The sequence below is a fragment of the Condylura cristata genome, unplaced genomic scaffold (assembly GCF_000260355.1).
Source record: "Condylura cristata isolate star-nosed mole 26May11 unplaced genomic scaffold, ConCri1.0 scaffold00012, whole genome shotgun sequence".
Classification (NCBI taxonomy): domain Eukaryota; kingdom Metazoa; phylum Chordata; class Mammalia; order Eulipotyphla; family Talpidae; genus Condylura; species Condylura cristata.
The window spans coordinates 29,631,195-29,650,776 of record NW_004567113.1 but is presented as its reverse complement, the minus strand read 5'-3'; the positions used below and the strand labels follow the sequence as shown (position 1 = coordinate 29,650,776).

The window sequence follows — 19,582 nt, the reverse complement described above, 5'->3', positions numbered from 1 at the left end:
ATTTATTTCTTGACTCATTCTGTAGTACTTTACTTTATTGGCATTTTCTCTTTAAAACTCTCCTATGACTTCCTTTTCTTTTTAAATTGGTTACAGTTGCTTCCTTACTTTTTTCCCCTCTACCTAAACTATCATTATTTTCTAGGACTCTGACTTTGACCGTTCTTCTTTCTCTGTATGTTTCCTCAGGTGTTCTTATCCATTTGCAAGGTTCAAAATACTGCTTGCATGTTGATGACGCTCCTTCTCTCTCTGGCTGAAACCACTCCACTGAGCTCTAGACCTGTATACCCAAATTCACATTAGTCGTTGCTACTTGGCTGAAGGTTCCTCAGGCTCATATTCCTAGTACTGAATGTGTTATCTTCTGCCTCAAATCTGTTTTTCCTTCTGTTTTCTCTACTTTAGTTAGTGGCATCACCATCTGTCCAAGACATCTTTCTGTAGCCTTTCTAGATATCACTTGTCCCTTCGAATGTCACATACAAGTTCTGTCAGTTGTCTTGCCTAAGTAGTACTTAAGTTTCTTTCTTCTGCTCTGTCCCATCCTACTATTTTATTTTTGGTCTTAATTATCTTTCATACATCCCTGCCTCTGTTTTCTTCCTGTAATTTATTCTTTAGTTTTAGCAAAGTACTCATTAGTTATCATAATTAGTTCCTGCTTAATTCTTCATACTCATTTCCAACCAGTAATTCTTTTGCACATTACAGTTCAGTCATACTGAGCCATTTGTACTTACTCAAATGTGCCATGTTTTTATTTTTATATGCTTTTATTTTGCTGCCTGAAACATCCTTTCTTCTGTTCATATATCATTTATAACCTTTTGGACATATTTATTCGAAAAGGCCTTTACTAATTTCCATAGCCATGAATGTTATAGCAATGACTACTTTGAAGCTGTATACCTGTTTCTTTACCATTGAGCAACATATTATACAACAATTATTGGTTTACTTGCTAGTTTTCCTTACAAAGCTGTGTGTTCTAAAAGTCAGGGATCTCATGTTATTCATCTCACTATATCTAGAACTGTGTTGAATGACTGTTGAATTTGATGCTTTGATTTTTGTTTTAAATTCTTTTGGAAAAGTAGACTAAAATTTGAAAATGTTGGGCTTTTTCAGGTTTTTGCATGTGAATTAGTGTGGATTCATGGTTGATAGTGATGCTATGATGGTTGATACTTTTTGTTTATAAATACCTGTTGTTTTCCAAATAATAGACAATTTCACCCCAGTTTCCTGTCCTTTTTAATATTGAGCTTTAATAGCAATTCACTTTTCTTTGTGTTTTACATTAATTCATCTACATTTACTCTACCAGGCTTAGGAGTAGCATAGTCTTAGTTTCAATATTCAATAGTTCATTTTTATGTAAACATTGGCTAGTCTTAGAAGAAGGAAAAATTTAAGTTAGGAAGAATCGACTCAATAACGATAGTTAGGAAAGCAATGTTGACAGTTCTTATGTTAACATTTTCTGTGTTGCTTATTTTTGCTTTGCTTGAATGCCTTTCATAACCCCATATGTTTGTATACATATATGAATGTTAGTATCTTATGTACATTGTAGGATATAAGAAAAGTGGAAGTACCACTAAATATTCAGCATTAATCATTTTGGTTAAAAATCAGATTTTTAAAATAATAGCACAACTTTATGTCGTCAGATTGAGTTAAGAGAACGAGAAATAGAACGTCTGTCAATTGCATTGGATGGTGGTCGCTCTTCTGACATTCTTTCTCTGGAGACTAGAAATAAAAGCAATGAAAAACTTATTGCTCACTTAAATATTCAGGTAACTACTCCTATAATTATTTCACTGACTGTATAAAATCAGTAAGTATTTATAATGATCCATGGATTTGTAAAAGTGACAGTGTTGGTCATTGAAGTATTATTTAGAATGGGAAAAATTTATAGAACCAAACTATCCAAAAGTAGGGTGTAGGTATTAAAAAATTATTTTTAAAAACATCTAATGAGGCAGAAAAATGTACACTATACTATTAAATATTTAAAAGAAAACAGTCAAGTATGGGTAAAGAGTAATTTTCAGTTTCCTTTCTAAAAAAGTACATATAAATTTGGAGAAAGAAAACACGAGACTACACCATTGCAACAACAAAGTTTTTGTAATAAGTCATTCCTTTTTATGATTTTCTCTACTTTCAAACATTTTAAAACTATGCATATAAAAATTATAATATGAAAAAGATGATTGGAAGAAATATGAAAACTTATGCTTGTCATTTTAATCTACCTATGTAATGGATTCCCTTTCCACTCACTTGACAATATCCTAAGCATTATACCCGATCTTTAGAAGTTTAGATGTATTGGTGCTGTCTTGGCCGCAACCAGAATAGAGTATGTCACACATAGCAGCATAGGCTCTAGCGTTGTACTGTGGAAATATGATAAAAGCCACATATGTAATTTAAAATTTGCTTATAGCCAGAAACTTAGTTTTAATATCATATTTACTACAGTATATCCAAAATTATATTTCAGCACATCTTTAAGTGTTATAAATTATCATGGAGATATTTTATATTGCTCTAATTTTGTATTTTACCAAGTGTTTGGAATCCTGTGTGTATTTTACATTTATTGCACATGTCAGTTTGGATTTGCCACCTTTCAAGTGCTCATTCACCAGATGTGGACTGATAGTGCAGCCTGGGGACAGTCTCCATATTGTCATCATGGAGATACTTACTGTTGTCATATTTGTAGAATTCTCTTGAGATCAATGTCACCTAAACTTAGCAATTCATTTCATGCTTAAAAGTCAACGCTTGTGGATATCCACTTTTATTAAACTACACATTATCAGTTTTACAAATCAAAACAGTTTTTGCAAATGTAAAATAGCTATGCTTTTAGTTTCAAGTATTTTTTAAATATGATATTTTGAAAGTTTGGTATTTAGGATAAATTTTCAATTCATATATATTATGTATTATAAATTCAATATAGGTTGACTTTCTTCAGCAAGCTAATAAAGATTTGGAGAAACATATACAAGAGCTTATGGAAACCAAGGAAACAGTGACTACTGAAGTTGTTAACTTAAGTAACAAAAATGAAAAACTTTGCCAAGAATTAACTGAAATAGACCAGTTAGCTCAGCAGTTGGAAAGACATAAAGAAGAAGTGCTTGAGACTGCTGATAAGGAACTTGGGGAAGCAAAGGTAAGTCTGGGTTGCAGGAGTATTTGTTGAGTCTTCTAGAGTGGAGTGAGCGTCAGCCCTCTTGATTTATCTGTATGTAGGTCTTGTGCTTTGTCTGTCTGTTTTGTAATTCTAGGCTTTCTAAAGTAAGTTTATATCTTCTAAATAAATGCTTGTGCTTGCTGTAGGTGCTTTATGTTTTTCTGAGGCACACCGTTTTTAGAATAACTCAGAACCTATTTATTTTTCTTCAATCTCTGCATTGTGCAAGTTTTGGAAGCTTGTCCTCTGTGTTATTTTGTATCTACCTTTAAAGGTACTTCTCTAAACTATGTACATCCTTGTGCATTTTAAATTGGTAGCTAAATTTTATAGCGTCTTTGCTTAAATAGATGTAAGTGATGTAAATTCTACTTTGTTGTAAATACTACTGATTTCTTAAAATAGAACTATCACATGGTTCTTCTAAATATAGCCAGTGGAATTCAAATGTTCCTTTCTCCTTGCAATCATTACAAAATTTTAGACTGTTTTTAACATTTTATGCTTGAATATCTTTTATGAGCATTCAACCAAACATTTGCAATAAAAAGATACTTGAATTGAAATTTTTTGTTTTAAAAAAGTCCTGTGACTATAATGTTCAAAGTGTTAACATTTTCTCTGAATAGTGTTACTGTTAAATAGTAATCAGTGGATCAAAATGACAAATATACAACAAATGTTAATAAAGATTTGATAAATAAAAAAAAATTATTGGAAACATACCTCTTTATGAGACAATGGGAGAAAACACAATTTAAGACTTCAGAGAGCACTGAACATATCAGATTATTTTTGTCTGATGCCTCGAAAGTCTTTTGTCTTAAGATAAAATGCAACTGAAATATAAGCCTTTGTTTTGAAAGGTGGGATAAAGGCATTTGTGAAAGAGGAAGTAGGGAAGGGGCACTCACATGATACCTAAACCATAAGATTCAGGTAGATACTTTTTTTTTTTAAGATTTTATTTATTTTTGCATACAAGAACTGGGGTACAGACCAGAGGTACTGGGGGTGAGAGAATTCACCAGAGACAGAGTGAGGAACAGAACAGGTAGATTGACAGAATTACAATGCTGAAGGGTGTAGCAGGCGGGACGGAGAGATCTCCCATGCCATGTGGGTCACCTTCCTGGAGAAGATTGAACTCATGTTGCAGTGGTTGTGGACAGTTCGTTAGTGCTGCACTTTAACCTGTTGTACCACCCTAGGTCGATATTTTTTTAAATTAATAACTTTTTTAAATTGAGGTAACATTATGGATGCCCCCTACCAGGATCACCTCTAGGTAGATAATGTTTAAGAAAGAACATATATGCAAAATTAAGAATTTAGTGATTGATTCCTTAAAGCTATGGTTTAACTTAATATTTGGAAAATCTTCATATTGTTCCAGGAGTTAGTATAAGCCTGGTAGTATAAGTGATACCATTTTACATCACTGAATTAATTGTATGCATGTCACCTCCACTAAATTAGTACGTAAAAGGAAACTACCTGAACATTAAAGTGATATATGAAAAGCTCATTGATAACATCACGCTCCGTAATGAAAGGCTGAAAACTTTCCCTGTAAGATTAAGAACAAAACTGTTGAACACAGTACTGGAAGCCTGACTGAAACAGGAAAGAAAAGGCATGTACATTGCAAAAAAGGAAGTAAAATTGTTCTCTGATGACATGATCTTATTTGAGAATTCCTAAAGATTTCCTGTCAAAAAACCTAAAAATTAATAAATGCTACCATTAAAAAATTTCTATTAAATAATTTTTTTTTAGTCTTCTGAGTTAGGCAGAAAAACAGACAACCTGATAGAACCTGTGGACAAATTTAGCAAAATTGTAGGATACAAAATTAACAAACACAAAATATCAGGTGTATTATATACTAATAATTAATAATCCAAAAAGGAAATTAAGATAATAATCTCATTTACATTAGCATCAAAAAGAATAAAATGCTTAGCAATAAACTTAACCAAGGAGGCAAAAGACTTGAACACTGAAAACTATAAAACATTACTGTAAGAATGTTTCAAAGAAGACCAATAGTAGAAAGACACCCTGTGTTTGTAGATTGGAAGATCTAATATTATTCAACTGTGCACACTAGCCAAAGCATTCCACAGGTTGTATGTAATCCCTACCTAAATCTCAATGCCAATCTGGGGTAGAAATTTAAAAATGTCTTAAAATTTCTGTACAATTTAAAGGGGTCTCAAATAGCCAGAACACTCTCAAGAACAAAGAACATGTTTTTGTGGCTTTAGTTCCACTGCAGCATTGCTGTCTCTCATCATTCTCCCTTTACCTCCTTTTACCACTTTTATGCTCCTGTGCCAGTGAGTCACATACCATGCTGAATATGGCTTTTCCTGTGCCCATGAGTCACAGCGTGGCTCAGCCAGAGTCTTGGCCTTCAACATTTTCAGTTGCAGTATAGAGGATACAGCTTGGTAGTAGCACGTGAGAGAAAAGCAAGTAAGATAGGAAAATCAGGAAATGACAGTGCCATACAATGAATCCTAAAAAAATCAAGGCTCAAGAAATATCCTACAAGGAAACAGGCAAAAGATTTTCAGGTTGCCTTCATGTTTCAGGTGCTGCAAACAGGTATTCAGGATCCCAAGAAATTACCTCTTCATTGAAGTTGAGGCTTAGCACTTAAGCCTCAGATCTCACTGGTGAGATCTAGGGAGTCTGAACTACTCAACAATGACTGGTCTTTGTAATGTGACTTGGTGATATATTCTCAACTTCAGGCGTTATTATCTAATAGGTTTTCTATTTCTAGAAAGAGATTAAAAGAAAGCTCTCTGAAATGCGGAATCTTGAGGAAACAATGGCAAAACTTCAGTTGGTAAGTAGATATCATATAGAATTGTCAGAGTTTTCAGCAAGAAAATTTAATCCTTTATTTTACATATTTTTTAATTTGAGATATAATTTACATGCCATTATGTTCACTCTTTTTTTAAAAACCCAATTGAGTGGTTTTGCTATAACCTTAAAGTAGTTCATCCATCACTCCTACTTCCAGAACACTTTTTTTTTTTTTTTAAAGATTTATTTATTTGTGCATACAGAACTGGGGTACAGGCCAGAGGCTCAGGGGCGGTGAGAGGCTTCACCAGAGACAGAGCAGGGAGCAGAACAGACAGATCGATGAAGTACACTGCTGAGGGGAGCAGCGGGCGGGTCAGGAGAGGTCTGCCACACCATGTGGTCACCTCCGGGGCAGGCGAGAATCGAACTCATGCAGAAGCAGCTCTTAGATTCTCAGTGCTGTGCTTTAACCCGCTGTGCCACCAGGGAGGGCCCTCCAGAACACTTTTTATCACTCACAAAAGAAATCTCACACCCACTAGTAGTCACTCCTCTTCCTCTGCTCAGCCCTGACAACCACTGATCTCCTTTGTGGTTCTTTTAGATTTGCCTATTCTGGACATTCTGTATGGATGGAACCATACAATATGTGACCTTTTGGCTTCTTTCACTTAGCATGATGTTATTAACTGATTTAATTATAGCATCTGTCAGTGCATACTACTTATGTCTGCGTAATGTTCTACTTTATGGATATATTTAGTCTCATTTATATTTCTATAATTCTGTAACTCGTAGATGGCAAGTTAAATTTAAATTTGAAGAACCTGTTGGGAACTTCATATTCTTTGAATTACTTTTTCCTTGGCAGTTTATACATATTAAAATTAGGAATTGATAATTATTTGATAAAGTTGTTAACTTTCATTAAGAACCCTCAGTTCTCTTTTAATAACTTCAGTAGTACAAAACATTTCTGTAGTCATGTTGTTTGTTCTGCTAGTCTTCAAATGAGAAAAATAGTAATAATTTTTCAGCTTAAGCTTAGTCTAAGCTGGTATTATATAATCTAAAACCGAAGAAAGAATGTTGCTTGCAGGAGAAACTCCTGGGTAGCTACCCAAAAGATTATTAAAGGTCTTTTTTTTTGATAGCCTGTTAAATTGGTTGAGTTTCTGCTAAGATTGATACCAAAGACTAATATTAACTTTCAGGTATTCTCATTACCTGTACTCTTTATATTGTTCAGCTGCAATGTTCCAGTGGCATAAGTGGAACTTAAAAAAACCCTTGTGATATGCAGGCACATAGTAGGTGCCTAAATATTTGTTAAATTTTACATGCTCACAGTGGCCAGCATATAAAATTGTTTCCGTTTTTATTCAACTGCTCTAGTAGGTATTCAGTTCAACTTACTAGTTCACTATTGAATTAGCTAAACCTGCTAAATGTTGCTCATCCTTGAAAATTACAAAGTGTAATTTTCTCCCTTAGGGTCAGTAAATGTCAAGTAGATGTTGTAATGTTTTCACTACAAGATGAATTTCATGAAGGCAGGAATTTTTGCTGTTAATGCTATTTATATTTATATAAATGTTCTATTTATATGGAGTTGAATGTAATTCATAATGTGTATCTGTCTCAGATCTGTGACCATATTTTGGCAGTGTTGACTGACAGTAAAATGGTGCTGTAGTTACTTTCTTATCATTTCAATAGGCCTTATTTTTGTATTAAGATGAATGCTAATGATTTTTTATTTTTTTTTTAAAGATTTATTTATTTATTTGTACAGAACTGGGGTACAGGCCAGGGATGCGGAGGGTGAGAAGATTCACCAGAGACAGAGTGGGGTACAGCACAGGCAGATCGACGAAGTACACTGCTGAGGGGAGCAGCGGGCCGGTCAGGAGAGGTCTGCCACACCATGTGGTCACCTCCGGGGCAGGCGGGAATCGAACTCATGCGGAAGTGGCTTTAGCTTCTTAGTGCAGTGCTTTAACCCGCTGCACCACCAGGGAGGGCCCTGAATGCTAATGATATTAATAGTTAACATTAAGTACTTGCCACATGTTTGAAATTGTAATGTTTAACACTTATTGATTGATTCTTACCAGTGAATCCTCCATGCCCCAGGTACTGTACCCCACAATGCAGAGGACCCGGAGAGAACAGCTAGTATACTTAGTTATGGATGGCAATCTAAAAGTCTTGCTCTTGCCCTACTTTAGACAAAAAAATTGTAAATATCTTTGTTGTTCAAGTCTATATTCATTTTAAAAATAGAAAAATATGCTAAACAGGCCCTCCTTGTTGGCACAGTGGGTTAAAGCACAGCACTGTGAAGCTGTCCCCAGCCACTGCAGTACGAATTCCAACCCCAGCCAGGTAGCTGACCCACATGGCACAGCAGACCTCCTGTCTTGCCTGCTGCTCCCCTCAATGGTAAATTTCAGTCAGTCTACCTGTTCTGCTCTCTACTCTGTCTCTGGTGAGTCCTCTCACCCTCCACTCCTCTGGCTTGTTACCCCAGTTCCTGTATGCATTAGTAAATAAATCTTTAAAGAAAAAGAAAAATATGCTAAACATGGGGAATGGACCAAAACTGTGAGGAGAAGGAAGTACACTGGACTATGGTGATGGCACACGGGTGACTCGGTGATGGGAAGCCCACAGGGATTACAACTGAGATGGAAAAAGGCACAAAATGATATAAAAATAAACTATTATATTAATTGAAAATATACTAAACAAAGAAAGGAAAATATTAATTCTCCTCAAAGAAACACATTGACATTTAAATTTTAAGTACTTTTAAAGTTGTTTAAGTACTTTTAAGTTAATATTCATTTTTTTTTTTGAGATTTATTCTTGCAGCAGAACTGGGATATAGGTGAGAGGTGCAGGGGTGGTAAGAGGATTCACCAGAGACAGAGTGGGAGGTGAACAGGCAGATGGACAAAGTGTACTGCTGAGGGGAGCAGCAGGTCAGGAGAGGTCTGCCACACGGTGTGGGTCACCTCCGGTGCTGGGGATTGAGCTCTCACTGAGGCATCTGTAGCTTGCTTGCAGTCCTGCGCTTTAACCTGTTGCGCCACCAGGGAGGGTCCTAATATTTAATTTTTAATACAAACCATATATTTAATGAAAGATGTGTATGTGTGAATGACTCTTAAGTAAATGTGTTTACGAGAACACCTACTTTTGTGAGCGATATTTTATGAAGTTGTAAGAAATCTTAATTATGGTGTTAAAATTTGCAGGAATTAAATTTATGTCATAAAGAAAAAGAAAGACTGAGTGACGAACTTCTTATAAAATCAGACCTGGAAACTGTTGTTCATCAACTTGAAGAAGAAAAGCAAAGGCTTACCAAAAAAATTGAAAGTTTTTCAGTTACAGGTAAATTATAAATTATTGATCATTCAATGATGGTAATTTCCCTTTAAAGTGTTCTTTTACTTGGTAGAAGATCTCTCATTCACTCATTCTGTAAATATTTGTTGCACGTTGCTGTAGACCAGCAACCAGACAAGGTACTGAGATCTTCACCGACCTTATCGGATACTCGTATTATGACTGCTTTGTACAGGAACCCTCCTTGAATAGTTTCAAATAGAAATGTATTTTTCTTTGAGACAAACTTGTGATAGAATTAAGATTTTGACATAGTAGAAAATTGAAGTACAGAATCTTTTCAAGGAAATGCTGCTGTGTCACCTTAAACTATATAAACACACCACCACTGAAATGGACTTTCTGCCATATAACAGTCTTACATGAGTTAATTTAAGGAGCATCTAAGTATTTATTCATTCGTTTGACAGATAAGTTTTTGACCTGTTATGTGCCAGGCTCTTTTCTGGGTGCTGAGTGTATAATGGTAAACAAGATACACTGGACCCCCTACTCTTTATTTTTTTTTTTTAAAGATTTATTTATTTATGCATACAGAACTGGGATACAGGTCAGAGGCTCAGGGGCGGTGAGAGGCTTCACCAGAGACAGTGGGGAGCAGAACAGGAAGATCAACGAAGTACACTGCTGAGGGGAGCAGCGGGTGGGTCAGGAGAGGTCTGCTGTGCCATGTGGTCACCTCTGGGGCAGGGGGGGAATCGAACTCATGCAGAAGTGGCTTCAGCTTCTCAGTGCTGTGCTTTAACCCACTGCGCCACCAAGGAGGGCCTGGACCCTTACTCTTATGGAGCCTTTAACCTAATCTATTAATTTAATAATTAGGGAGACAAGCTCATAGCACATAGGTAAGGAAGTTACTTTTAGTTGTTAAGAGGTATCAAAATACCTGAAAATTGGAATGTGTGGTATTTCCTCTTTCTGGCCTTTATTTTCATTGTCAGCTGCCTGCTCTCTGGAATTAGAGTGACTGTGTCTACATGACAGTCACCTCACCAACAAGACTGCCCTTGTTAAAGTTATCACTGCCTCCATTCTGAATGCAGTAGACACTTTATTCTTTTGTTTGTTTGACTCTGTAGTATATGACAGAATTTCCCATTCCTTCTTACTCTTCCTTCTTCTTATCTTCTGGTCACTCTATCCTTCTTACCTTCTGCCAATTTATCCTCCAGATTGCATTACATATAATTCTTTTGTAGTGCTTACTTAATCACATTTAGTGTAATTGTTTGACTTTGGCTATGTTTTTCATAGTTGTATGTTTAGACAGTGCTGGACATCTAGTAAATGTTCAATATACATCTGTTGAGTGAGTGAAAGAAGAGATGGCAGTGAATCAAAAGGTATCTTACAAGTCATTTCATGCCTCAAGAGTTGTAATAACCATCAGTTAAATTGGGTTTAACTATAGGAAATTGCCCATGTACCTTGTTTTTGACTTATGAAAAGTGATTTCTGTGGTAAAAGTTAGTCATTTTTCTTATTTGCAGAAAGATTTATGTGCATGCTGTCTTAAATTCATACTTAATTTTAAAAGCATGCATAGTATGCTTGTTCATAGATAAATTTTCCGTTAGTCCATATTCAGGTCACCAGCAAGTACTTTGTAATGACCTGCTTCTGCATTCATTTGTAGTGAGTAGTACCTGTCCTTGCTTTTGCAAGATTTAATGGATTTTTTAAGAACGTAGAGTTTTGGTTCTCTCCTCCTTTCTTTTCAATATTTTATCCCTTTGATATCTAGCAGTTACAGTAATATATAAAACAGCTAGTGATTTTTAGTAGTTTGCATTTCAAAAGTTATTAATATAATTTGTCTAATTATATATTTTTCATGTGAAATTATTGTAAGATTTAATTAGTTTAAATGTTTATTTTCAGAAAGAGAACTTACTTTGGAAGTTGAGAGAATGAGGCTAGAACATGGAATAAAACGTGGAGACAGATCACCTTCTCGTTTAGATACATTTCTGAAAGGTATAGAAGAAGAACGAGACTATTATAAGAAAGAACTAGAAAGACTCCAACATATAATACAGCGAAGATCTTGTTCTGCAAATTATTCTGCACGTGAAAAAATAATATTTAAAGCACCAGAAAAGGTAATATCTTTAAACAATAATTGATAATACAAGATAATATTTTTATGAACAAACTCTTCTAACTTATTGCATTCAACATAACCTTCTTTATACTTGCTTTTAAAGTATTTATTTTTATTTTCGTTTTCCTCTATGTCCTTTACTATATAACATTGTGCCAATGAGAAAAGCATTTTGATGAGCAAAGTGTAACAGAATCAAAGGATAACTTTAAGGAAATTAAGGAAAAATTAAACAGCATCTTACACTATAGGATGAGTATGGGGTATATGCAGAAAGTGGACCAGGAATGAGTGCTACTGGACATTTTCTCTTACAGCCTTCACTTTTGGTGCCAGCTACATATTCTCTTTCAGAGACGAGTGACTGTCTGCATGGTTCTGCCAGTGTTCTCATCTCTTGCCCTCATTATAGATCAGAAGTTGTATTCCCGAATTAAGTAAAAAGAATGTATGTCTTTCATCTGGTAGCATCTTTCAGTCTTATCATCAGTGTCCTTGTGACATTCATGTGATGATATTTATAACAAATGATAACTTGGTTTTGTTTTTTTTTTAAGATGTATTTATTTATTCATGTAGAACTAGGGGACAGGCCAGAGATGCAGAGGGTGAGAGGATTCACCAGGGACAGAGTGGGGAGCAGAACAGGCAGATCGGCGAAGTACCCTGCTAAGGGGAGCAGCAGGCGGGTCAGGAGAGGTCTTCCAAGCTATAAATTCCTTGCCTCTCTTCATCACCAACCTCCTGCCCCTGAATGTCGGGAATAGCTCCAAGAGTCTTCTTTTTTTTAATTACTTTAGATATAAGTGACATGTGACTTTATATTAGTTTCAGATATGCAACAGTGTTTGTGTATTTTGTGAAATAGTCACAGCACTAAGTCTCCTTAACATAGCCACTGTACAGTTATAAACTTGTGTATGTAACGAAAACTTCTAAGATTTACTCTTTCTTAGTCAATCTTAAAAATATCTTTAAAAAAACTTTAAAATATACAATTCCCTGTTGTTGTAATTCCACTGTACAGTACATCCCCATGACTTACTTTATAATAAGAAACTTGTACTTTGCATCTCCCGTCACCCATTTTGCCTAGAGCCTACGACTGCTTTACCTCCACCCCTTGGAACCACCAATCTGTTCTCTGTATTCATGAACTCGGTTTTTTGTTTATTTGCATTTTTATGTTTGTTATAACATCACTTTGTTTTTAAATTATGTTTCAGGGTGATTACAATTCAGAAATTCATCTGATCACAAAGGAAAGAGATGAACTTCAGTATATGCTAGAAAGATTTGAAAAACATATGGAAGATATACAGTGTAATGTTAAATTATTGACAGCAGAAAGAGATAAACTAAGCCACTTATATAAAGAAGTAAGAAACTGATTATAATTTAACCAGCAGATTATATACAACCAGATAAACTATGAAGGGATCAGTATATATCCTTTAAATTATTATGCTATATGGATCTTGTGCTGTTTCTTTAGAATTAGAATTAGAAAAACTGTCTACTGGCACCCTGTTCCTAAAGCAGAGATTGCTATTATTTTTCTGTATTTCTTCTTCATGTTTTCTAGCTTATCTATGAGTCATGGGAGTTAGAAATAACCTGTTTCTTCTAACGCTACCTGAGACATGTCTCAGCTTGAGTCTGAGCCAGGTTTATCCCGGAGTTCAGACATGGGTTATATCCATCAAACAGTGGGTGGTGCTCATGATTTGCTATACAGGGTAGTAAGGACTTAGCCTCTGCTGAAAAAACTCTGGAGAAAAGAGAATTGATACAGCTTGGTCCAGTTAACAGAACTGCAGTTGTAAGAGGGCAAAGTGAGTCTGTGGAAACGTAGTTTCTACCACTAAATTTGTTTCTGTCAATCTCCTGTTAGTCTTCTGCTGCTTCAAGAGGGACAGATGGATGTGAAGTTAAAAAGTCAAGTTGAAAAGTTATTTTCACTTTTGGAGCTTTTTGCAGGATTATGTAGTGCAAATTGATACACTTGTGTGCTTGCCCACTGTTGGCTTAGAGCTCAGCTTTCTTGGGTCTGCTTAGTTAACTACTAGTTGGCCATCTGCTCTCTGGTTTCCAGAATTCGGTAGCAGGCGTTTCCTTCAATCTCCTTGTCTTGTCTTTTTTGTTGTTGCTATTATTTTGGTCCTTTTACTCTCATTTTGTGAAGATTTAGGAAGAGAGCAAAAGTAACATATTAGTCTACCTTTTTTCTTAGCTGGAGTATATCCAATGTTTTCTTTATTTCTTTTCATTCTTTAAGGCTCAGGAAGAATTATCTGTATTAAGACAAGAATCTTCCCAAACCACAGTCTCCCACAATATTATTAGTCTTATGGAAAAGGAAAAAGAACTTGCAGTATCTGACTTAAGGAGGATTATGGCAGAAAAAGAAGCTTTAAAAGAAAAATTAATAGTAAGTATAAAAGTTGGCTTAATTTTGAAAGATAACTTTTTGAGAAAAGGGGAGGTTTTATAAATACTTTCTTATGATATGACTTTACAGTGTAGAGAACTTGATAATGCACTGGACCCTGTGTGCTTGAGCCTGTATGGCCTGTGTGCTAAGAATAGCTTTTGCATTTTTAAGGCATTGAGGATATTTCAGAAGAAGAGTATTTTTTGACACATGATTGTCGACAAGTTGTTATTGGAATACCACGCTCATTTGTTTATGTATCCTATATAGCTGCTTTTGTGCTGTAGTGGCAGAATTGAGTTACAACAGAAACCGGATGACCCACAGAGCCTAAAATGTCTATTCTCTTGTTCTTATAGAAAAGAAAAAAATCTCTGATCTCCATGGAAGTTCCTTATGTGGAGGGACATTATCTTGTTTTGTAAAGCAGCCTTATTAAGATAGGCATACCATACAGCTCACCCATGTAAGGTGTGCAGTTCGGTGGTTTTAGTATATTCATAGTCTTGCTAATCACCAGCACAATCGATGTTAAAGCATTTTCATGGCCCTAAAAAAGAAACCTGATGCCCATTAGTAATTAATCTTCATTTTTCCCATGGTCACCTTAATTCTAAGCAACCACTACTTTACTGTCTCTGGATTTGCCTACTCTGGGCATTTCATATGGATAGTATCATTCAGTATGTCATTTCTTATATCTCACTTCTTTCACTTAGTATAAAGTTTTCAAGATTCATCCATGTTAGAGCATGTATCAACATTTCATTCCTTTTTACCATGGAATAATATTCCACTTATGGATACACACCAGGCGGTTGCCACTTTTTTGGCTGTCATAAATTGTCATGCTGGGAATAGTTGAGTACATCCTTTTGTGTGGGTGTTTTCATTTATCTTGGCTATATACCTCTATTTAAACATTTGAACAACTGCAAGGCTGCTTTCTAAAGTACCTGTACTGTTTGTATTCTCCCCGGCCTGGTAGGAGATTTCTAATTTCTCTAATCATCACATAACACTTGTTATCTGTCTTTTGTGATTATGCTAGTGAACGTGAGATAATGCTATTGTGATTTTGATTTGCCTCTTTCCAGTGGCTATTGATGTCTACCATCTTACCATGTATGTGTTTGGCCACTTGTATATCTTAGAGAAATGTCTGTTCAGACCCTATCCTGATTTTTGAAGTTGAGTAATTTATATCATGATTTTTGAGTTGTATGAATTATTTATTTATTCTCAATCCAAGCCCCTTATCTGATGTATCATTTACAAATACATAACCTTTATTTTGTTTGTTGTGTTTTATTTTCTTAATGTTTCTTTTAAACCATGAAACTTTAATTTTGATGAAGTATAGTTTTTCTTTTGTTGCTTATTCTTTTCATGTGATCTCTAGGAGCAGTCTTATATTGTTTTTTTATAGGCTCAAAAAAAATAAACAGCTTAAGGCACACAAAGCACTCAGTACATTATAGAAACTCAGTTATTAATTATTATTAGTTTTATTATGGAATCCCTAAATTACATCCAATAAATATTATTAGATAAATGCTTTGAAATTTGTACCTAAATTTGGGAATAAGAACATTTAAGCATTGTAAAGGTAGTCTTTATGTCATAAACTTTTAGTTGAAATTTTACTCCAATTACTTAGTTTTAAGAATGCTTTTAATTGGGATCTTTTGGAATACTGTCTTCCAGATAGTGTTTTCTTATAAAAATAGTATTAATGCTACCAAATGGAATATTTCCACATACAATATGGTAACTTTTTTACTACTACTGACTTACCCTTTTCCATGTCTGCTGAAATGACCAAGAAAAATAAAAATGGAACTAAAAAATGCAATAGTACTAAGAAAAAAAAAAACTTGGGAAAAGTGACATTTTCTCAGAATCTTTATGCATTGCAGGAGACAAAATTTATGAATTTATAGTATGTCTTTTACTTAAAAACTGAACTAATTAGCTCAATCCTTAAGCCTTATTTGGTATTTTCCTGTTATCCTACTACCCACCCAGTGAATCACTGAAAGCTAGTATATGTCTCTGAGTGAACTGCCAAATCCTATTGATGCCACTCCTTAAATAATATGTGACATCTGTTAAGCCTGTCCCATATGAGAGGCTCTATTCTGAGTGCATTTTACATGGACTATTTTAATAAATCTTCACAGGTAACTTATCAAATTGTATTTGGAGTATGTTGTGTTGTATAAGTAACTATTTCAAATACAAATTTAAAATTACAAAAGAGTATGCTTGCGAAGCTGTGTAACAGTGGTGTTTTTTTTTTTTTAAGGTAGGTAATACATATAGAGACATCTGAGTTACAATGAGTTTGAATAACTTAACCAACAAAATCCAGCTATGAAGTTACAGGATAGCTGGATCCTGAGCTCACATTCATTTTTTTTTTAAATCTATTTCTCTTCATTCTCCCTGCTGCCATCATGTTCTGGCCATTATTCTCTCTTACGTGCATTATTCTGTATATGTTCTCATAACCTCTAGGCTTGCCCCTATCAAAAATATATTTCACACTGAAATCAGAATCATCTCTCAGAGATTCTAAATCCTATCACATCACTTACTACTTAAAATTCATTTACTGTTTTCAAGGGTTTTGTGATTGGCCCCTGCCTGCTATGAGATTTGGTTTCTTTACTCCAGATTCCCTACTACTCTTAGTCAATACTCAAGACTTACTGGTTTTTTCTAGTCTGAATATTTCTAAGTAGACTACTGAAAATTTCCTTCATGAGTTCCAGTTCCTTCACCTACATGATTCCTGTTCATCCTTTAAAACCAGATTAAACATCATTTCCCTCAGACAAGAAATAAAACCTAGACTCCTGACTTATTTTTGGTATATTGTTATAAAGTTCCTTCTTTTTTATTCATGGATTTTAACTCTTAAGTTCATCTTTTCTATTAAACTGTACTATCTCTAAGGTCAAATGCAATGCATTTTACTGACTGCTAAATTCCTATTACCCATGTGGTGCTCAGCATATAGTACATACTCAATACTGGTTGAATGACTTAACAAATGAATAAATGCATACCGTGCAGTGACCCTTTTAACTAAATGCATATTCCAAATATGAGATGTCTTTATTTTTTTCCAAAGATTTATTTATTGGCTCTCCCTGGTCACACAGTGGGTTACAGCACAGCATTAAGAAGTTAAAGCCAATTCAGCATAAGTTATATCCCCACCTGGGAGGTGATCCACATGGAATGGCATACAGAACTTGGATACAGGCCAGAGGTGCTGAGGTGGTGAGAGACAGAGTGGGGAGCAGAACAGGCAGATCATCAAAGTACACTGCTGAGGGGAGCAGTGGGTGGGTCAGGAGAGGTCTGCCACACCATGTGGATCACCTCCCAGGGAGGGGATTAAACTCATGCTGAAGTGGCTTTAGCTTCTTAGTGCTGCGCCACCAGGGAGGTCCCTGAGATGTCTTTATTTTTAATGAATTATATGTATGGAAGTATACACTGAACTAGAAAATCCCAGCAATAATTGAAAAAGCTAGTATCAGATAAAACAGCACTTATGTCTATACTATCGATCAGCTCATACTTGAAAGACTGATCTTTTATAATGCCTTGTAGTATTTTGTTTTCTGATCTCATCTTTCTTTATGTATACTCTTTTCTTTTATATCTCACGAAGGGCCTATTCTTGAGTTTAATCTCCTGGTGCCTAGGGATTAACCTGCATAACTATTTATAAATGAACCTATACCAATCTGTATTCTTTTACAATCATATATGAGGTTGTAAAAGATGAAACCCCATTTTGCACTTTTTCTAATCAAAAGCATCATTTTTATAAAGTCTAATGATTTTCTTTTCTAAAAACATTTTAGAGAAAAACAAAGTATAGTACTGTAAACTTGTTTTGCTTAACTTTCCTAATTTTTTGTTATATCATACAAATAAATATCTGTAAAAATTATCTTTCAGAGTCTCCAAGAAATGAGTCATTTTGGAAACTCAGAATTAGAGGAAATTATTGAACATTTGACATGTGTTAATCACAAGGTAATTTAGCAAACATGTGTGGGACTTGTACTTCATTGTCATGGTGATTAAGAAAGGGTGGTATAGGTGGTATAATGCACACATATTAAGGGAGAATGATAAAATCCAGTGGAGCAAATACAAAAATATATAGAAATTTTATATGTAAAGGACACAGGTTAATGGGGAGAAAGGAAAGATTATTCACTAATTATTTCTGGAATAGTTAGCTATTCATATAAATGTTTTAAAAAAAAGTTGGATCCTACCTCAAATATACCATACCTAAAAATCATTTCAACATTACTAATAGTTCTTAAAAGAAAAAACAGGGGAAAACCTTGAGAAATAATTTATATTTCTGTGAGGCACATGTCTCAATATTATAGATGTGTATATATAATATTTGTATTATAATATGAACTCTGAACAACTGTATAGCATATGATAAGCTAATATTGTCCTCAATTCACAGATAAGACCACTGAGGTGGTAGGAAAACTGCCCAAGATCAAACAGCTGGCAGGTATTTGTTGCCAGAGAGTGTCCTAGACAAGACATAATAAGTTTATTCCTTGAAGGGAAACAGTTCAATGAGTTTGCATTAACAAGAGCATCATTGCTTGTCAAATAACCATAAATTCAAATGACAATTATTTGATGAAATTTTAATGTATTTATGATAACTGTGTTACTATTCAGAGGCAAGATGTGACTTTACATTAAATCAGGTTTTATTTTTTGCAATTAAGGAAAATTTGATAATTTTTTCTTATATGTCTGGCTTATTTTATGTTTGGTTTACAATGTTTTTTTGCTCTGATGTTTCTTCAGTTTAGTCCTTTCTACTTCCTGCTTTTATATATATATATATATACACACACACACACATATATATTTTTCTACTTCCTGCTTTTTAGGAATTCCTCAAAATTTTTGCTCTGCTGATGCTTTTCCTTCCTGCTTAATGTTATGGGTATTACATTCATTTTTCCCTTTTTGTGAAAGTATCTTTTCTTTCATTATCTTCAGGGAAGAGTTAAGTATGTGAATCCATCCTCACATCAACAGCCTAAAATGTACATCTGACCTTGACAGTATTGTTAAATAAGTCTAACTTATTTCCTTAGTTTTCTCCTAGAAATATTAAAGAGGCTTAAAAATTGAGCATATGTCTATTAATTTTCAAATTTTAAATTGTAGCTTGAAAAAGAAAAATGCGAATTGAGGTCTAAAATGTTAATAATGAGAGAAACAATAGAGTCATTAGAGAACAAAGCAAAATTCCAAGCCCACAAACTCAGCCATGTAGCTGGTGATGCCTCTCTTCAGAAAACAGAGATGAACTCACTCAGGTAAGTGTATTCAAGGTTTTGCTACTTCATTTCTGGGGACATTTTTGTGGTTATAAAGGTTCAGAACCATGATGTTTTAGACCAGGCTCTGAGCAATAATTCCCAAAGTTTGCCTTTTAGCAGAATCACCTGATTGAACTTTTAAAAAGTATGGATTGAGGGGCAGATCACTGCAGGTTCTC

General features: G+C 34.7%; 1 protein-coding gene across 2 annotated transcripts in view; it reads left to right on the top strand.

Annotated features, from left to right (window-relative positions):
* Nucleotides 1–19,582, top strand: part of CEP135 (centrosomal protein 135kDa) — a 46,950-nt gene that overhangs the window by 8,695 nt on the left and 18,673 nt on the right. For both annotated transcript variants that reach the window (XM_012724072.1, XM_004681473.2), the window contains exons 6-14: nt 1,677–1,805; nt 2,990–3,205; nt 6,021–6,086; nt 9,316–9,454; nt 11,351–11,571; nt 12,800–12,952; nt 13,852–14,004; nt 17,989–18,066; nt 19,249–19,400. In XM_012724072.1, the coding sequence (XP_012579526.1) occupies nt 1,677–1,805; nt 2,990–3,205; nt 6,021–6,086; nt 9,316–9,454; nt 11,351–11,571; nt 12,800–12,952; nt 13,852–14,004; nt 17,989–18,066; nt 19,249–19,400 (1,307 nt within the window). The remainder of the gene's footprint in view (nt 1–1,676; nt 1,806–2,989; nt 3,206–6,020; nt 6,087–9,315; nt 9,455–11,350; nt 11,572–12,799; nt 12,953–13,851; nt 14,005–17,988; nt 18,067–19,248; nt 19,401–19,582) is intronic.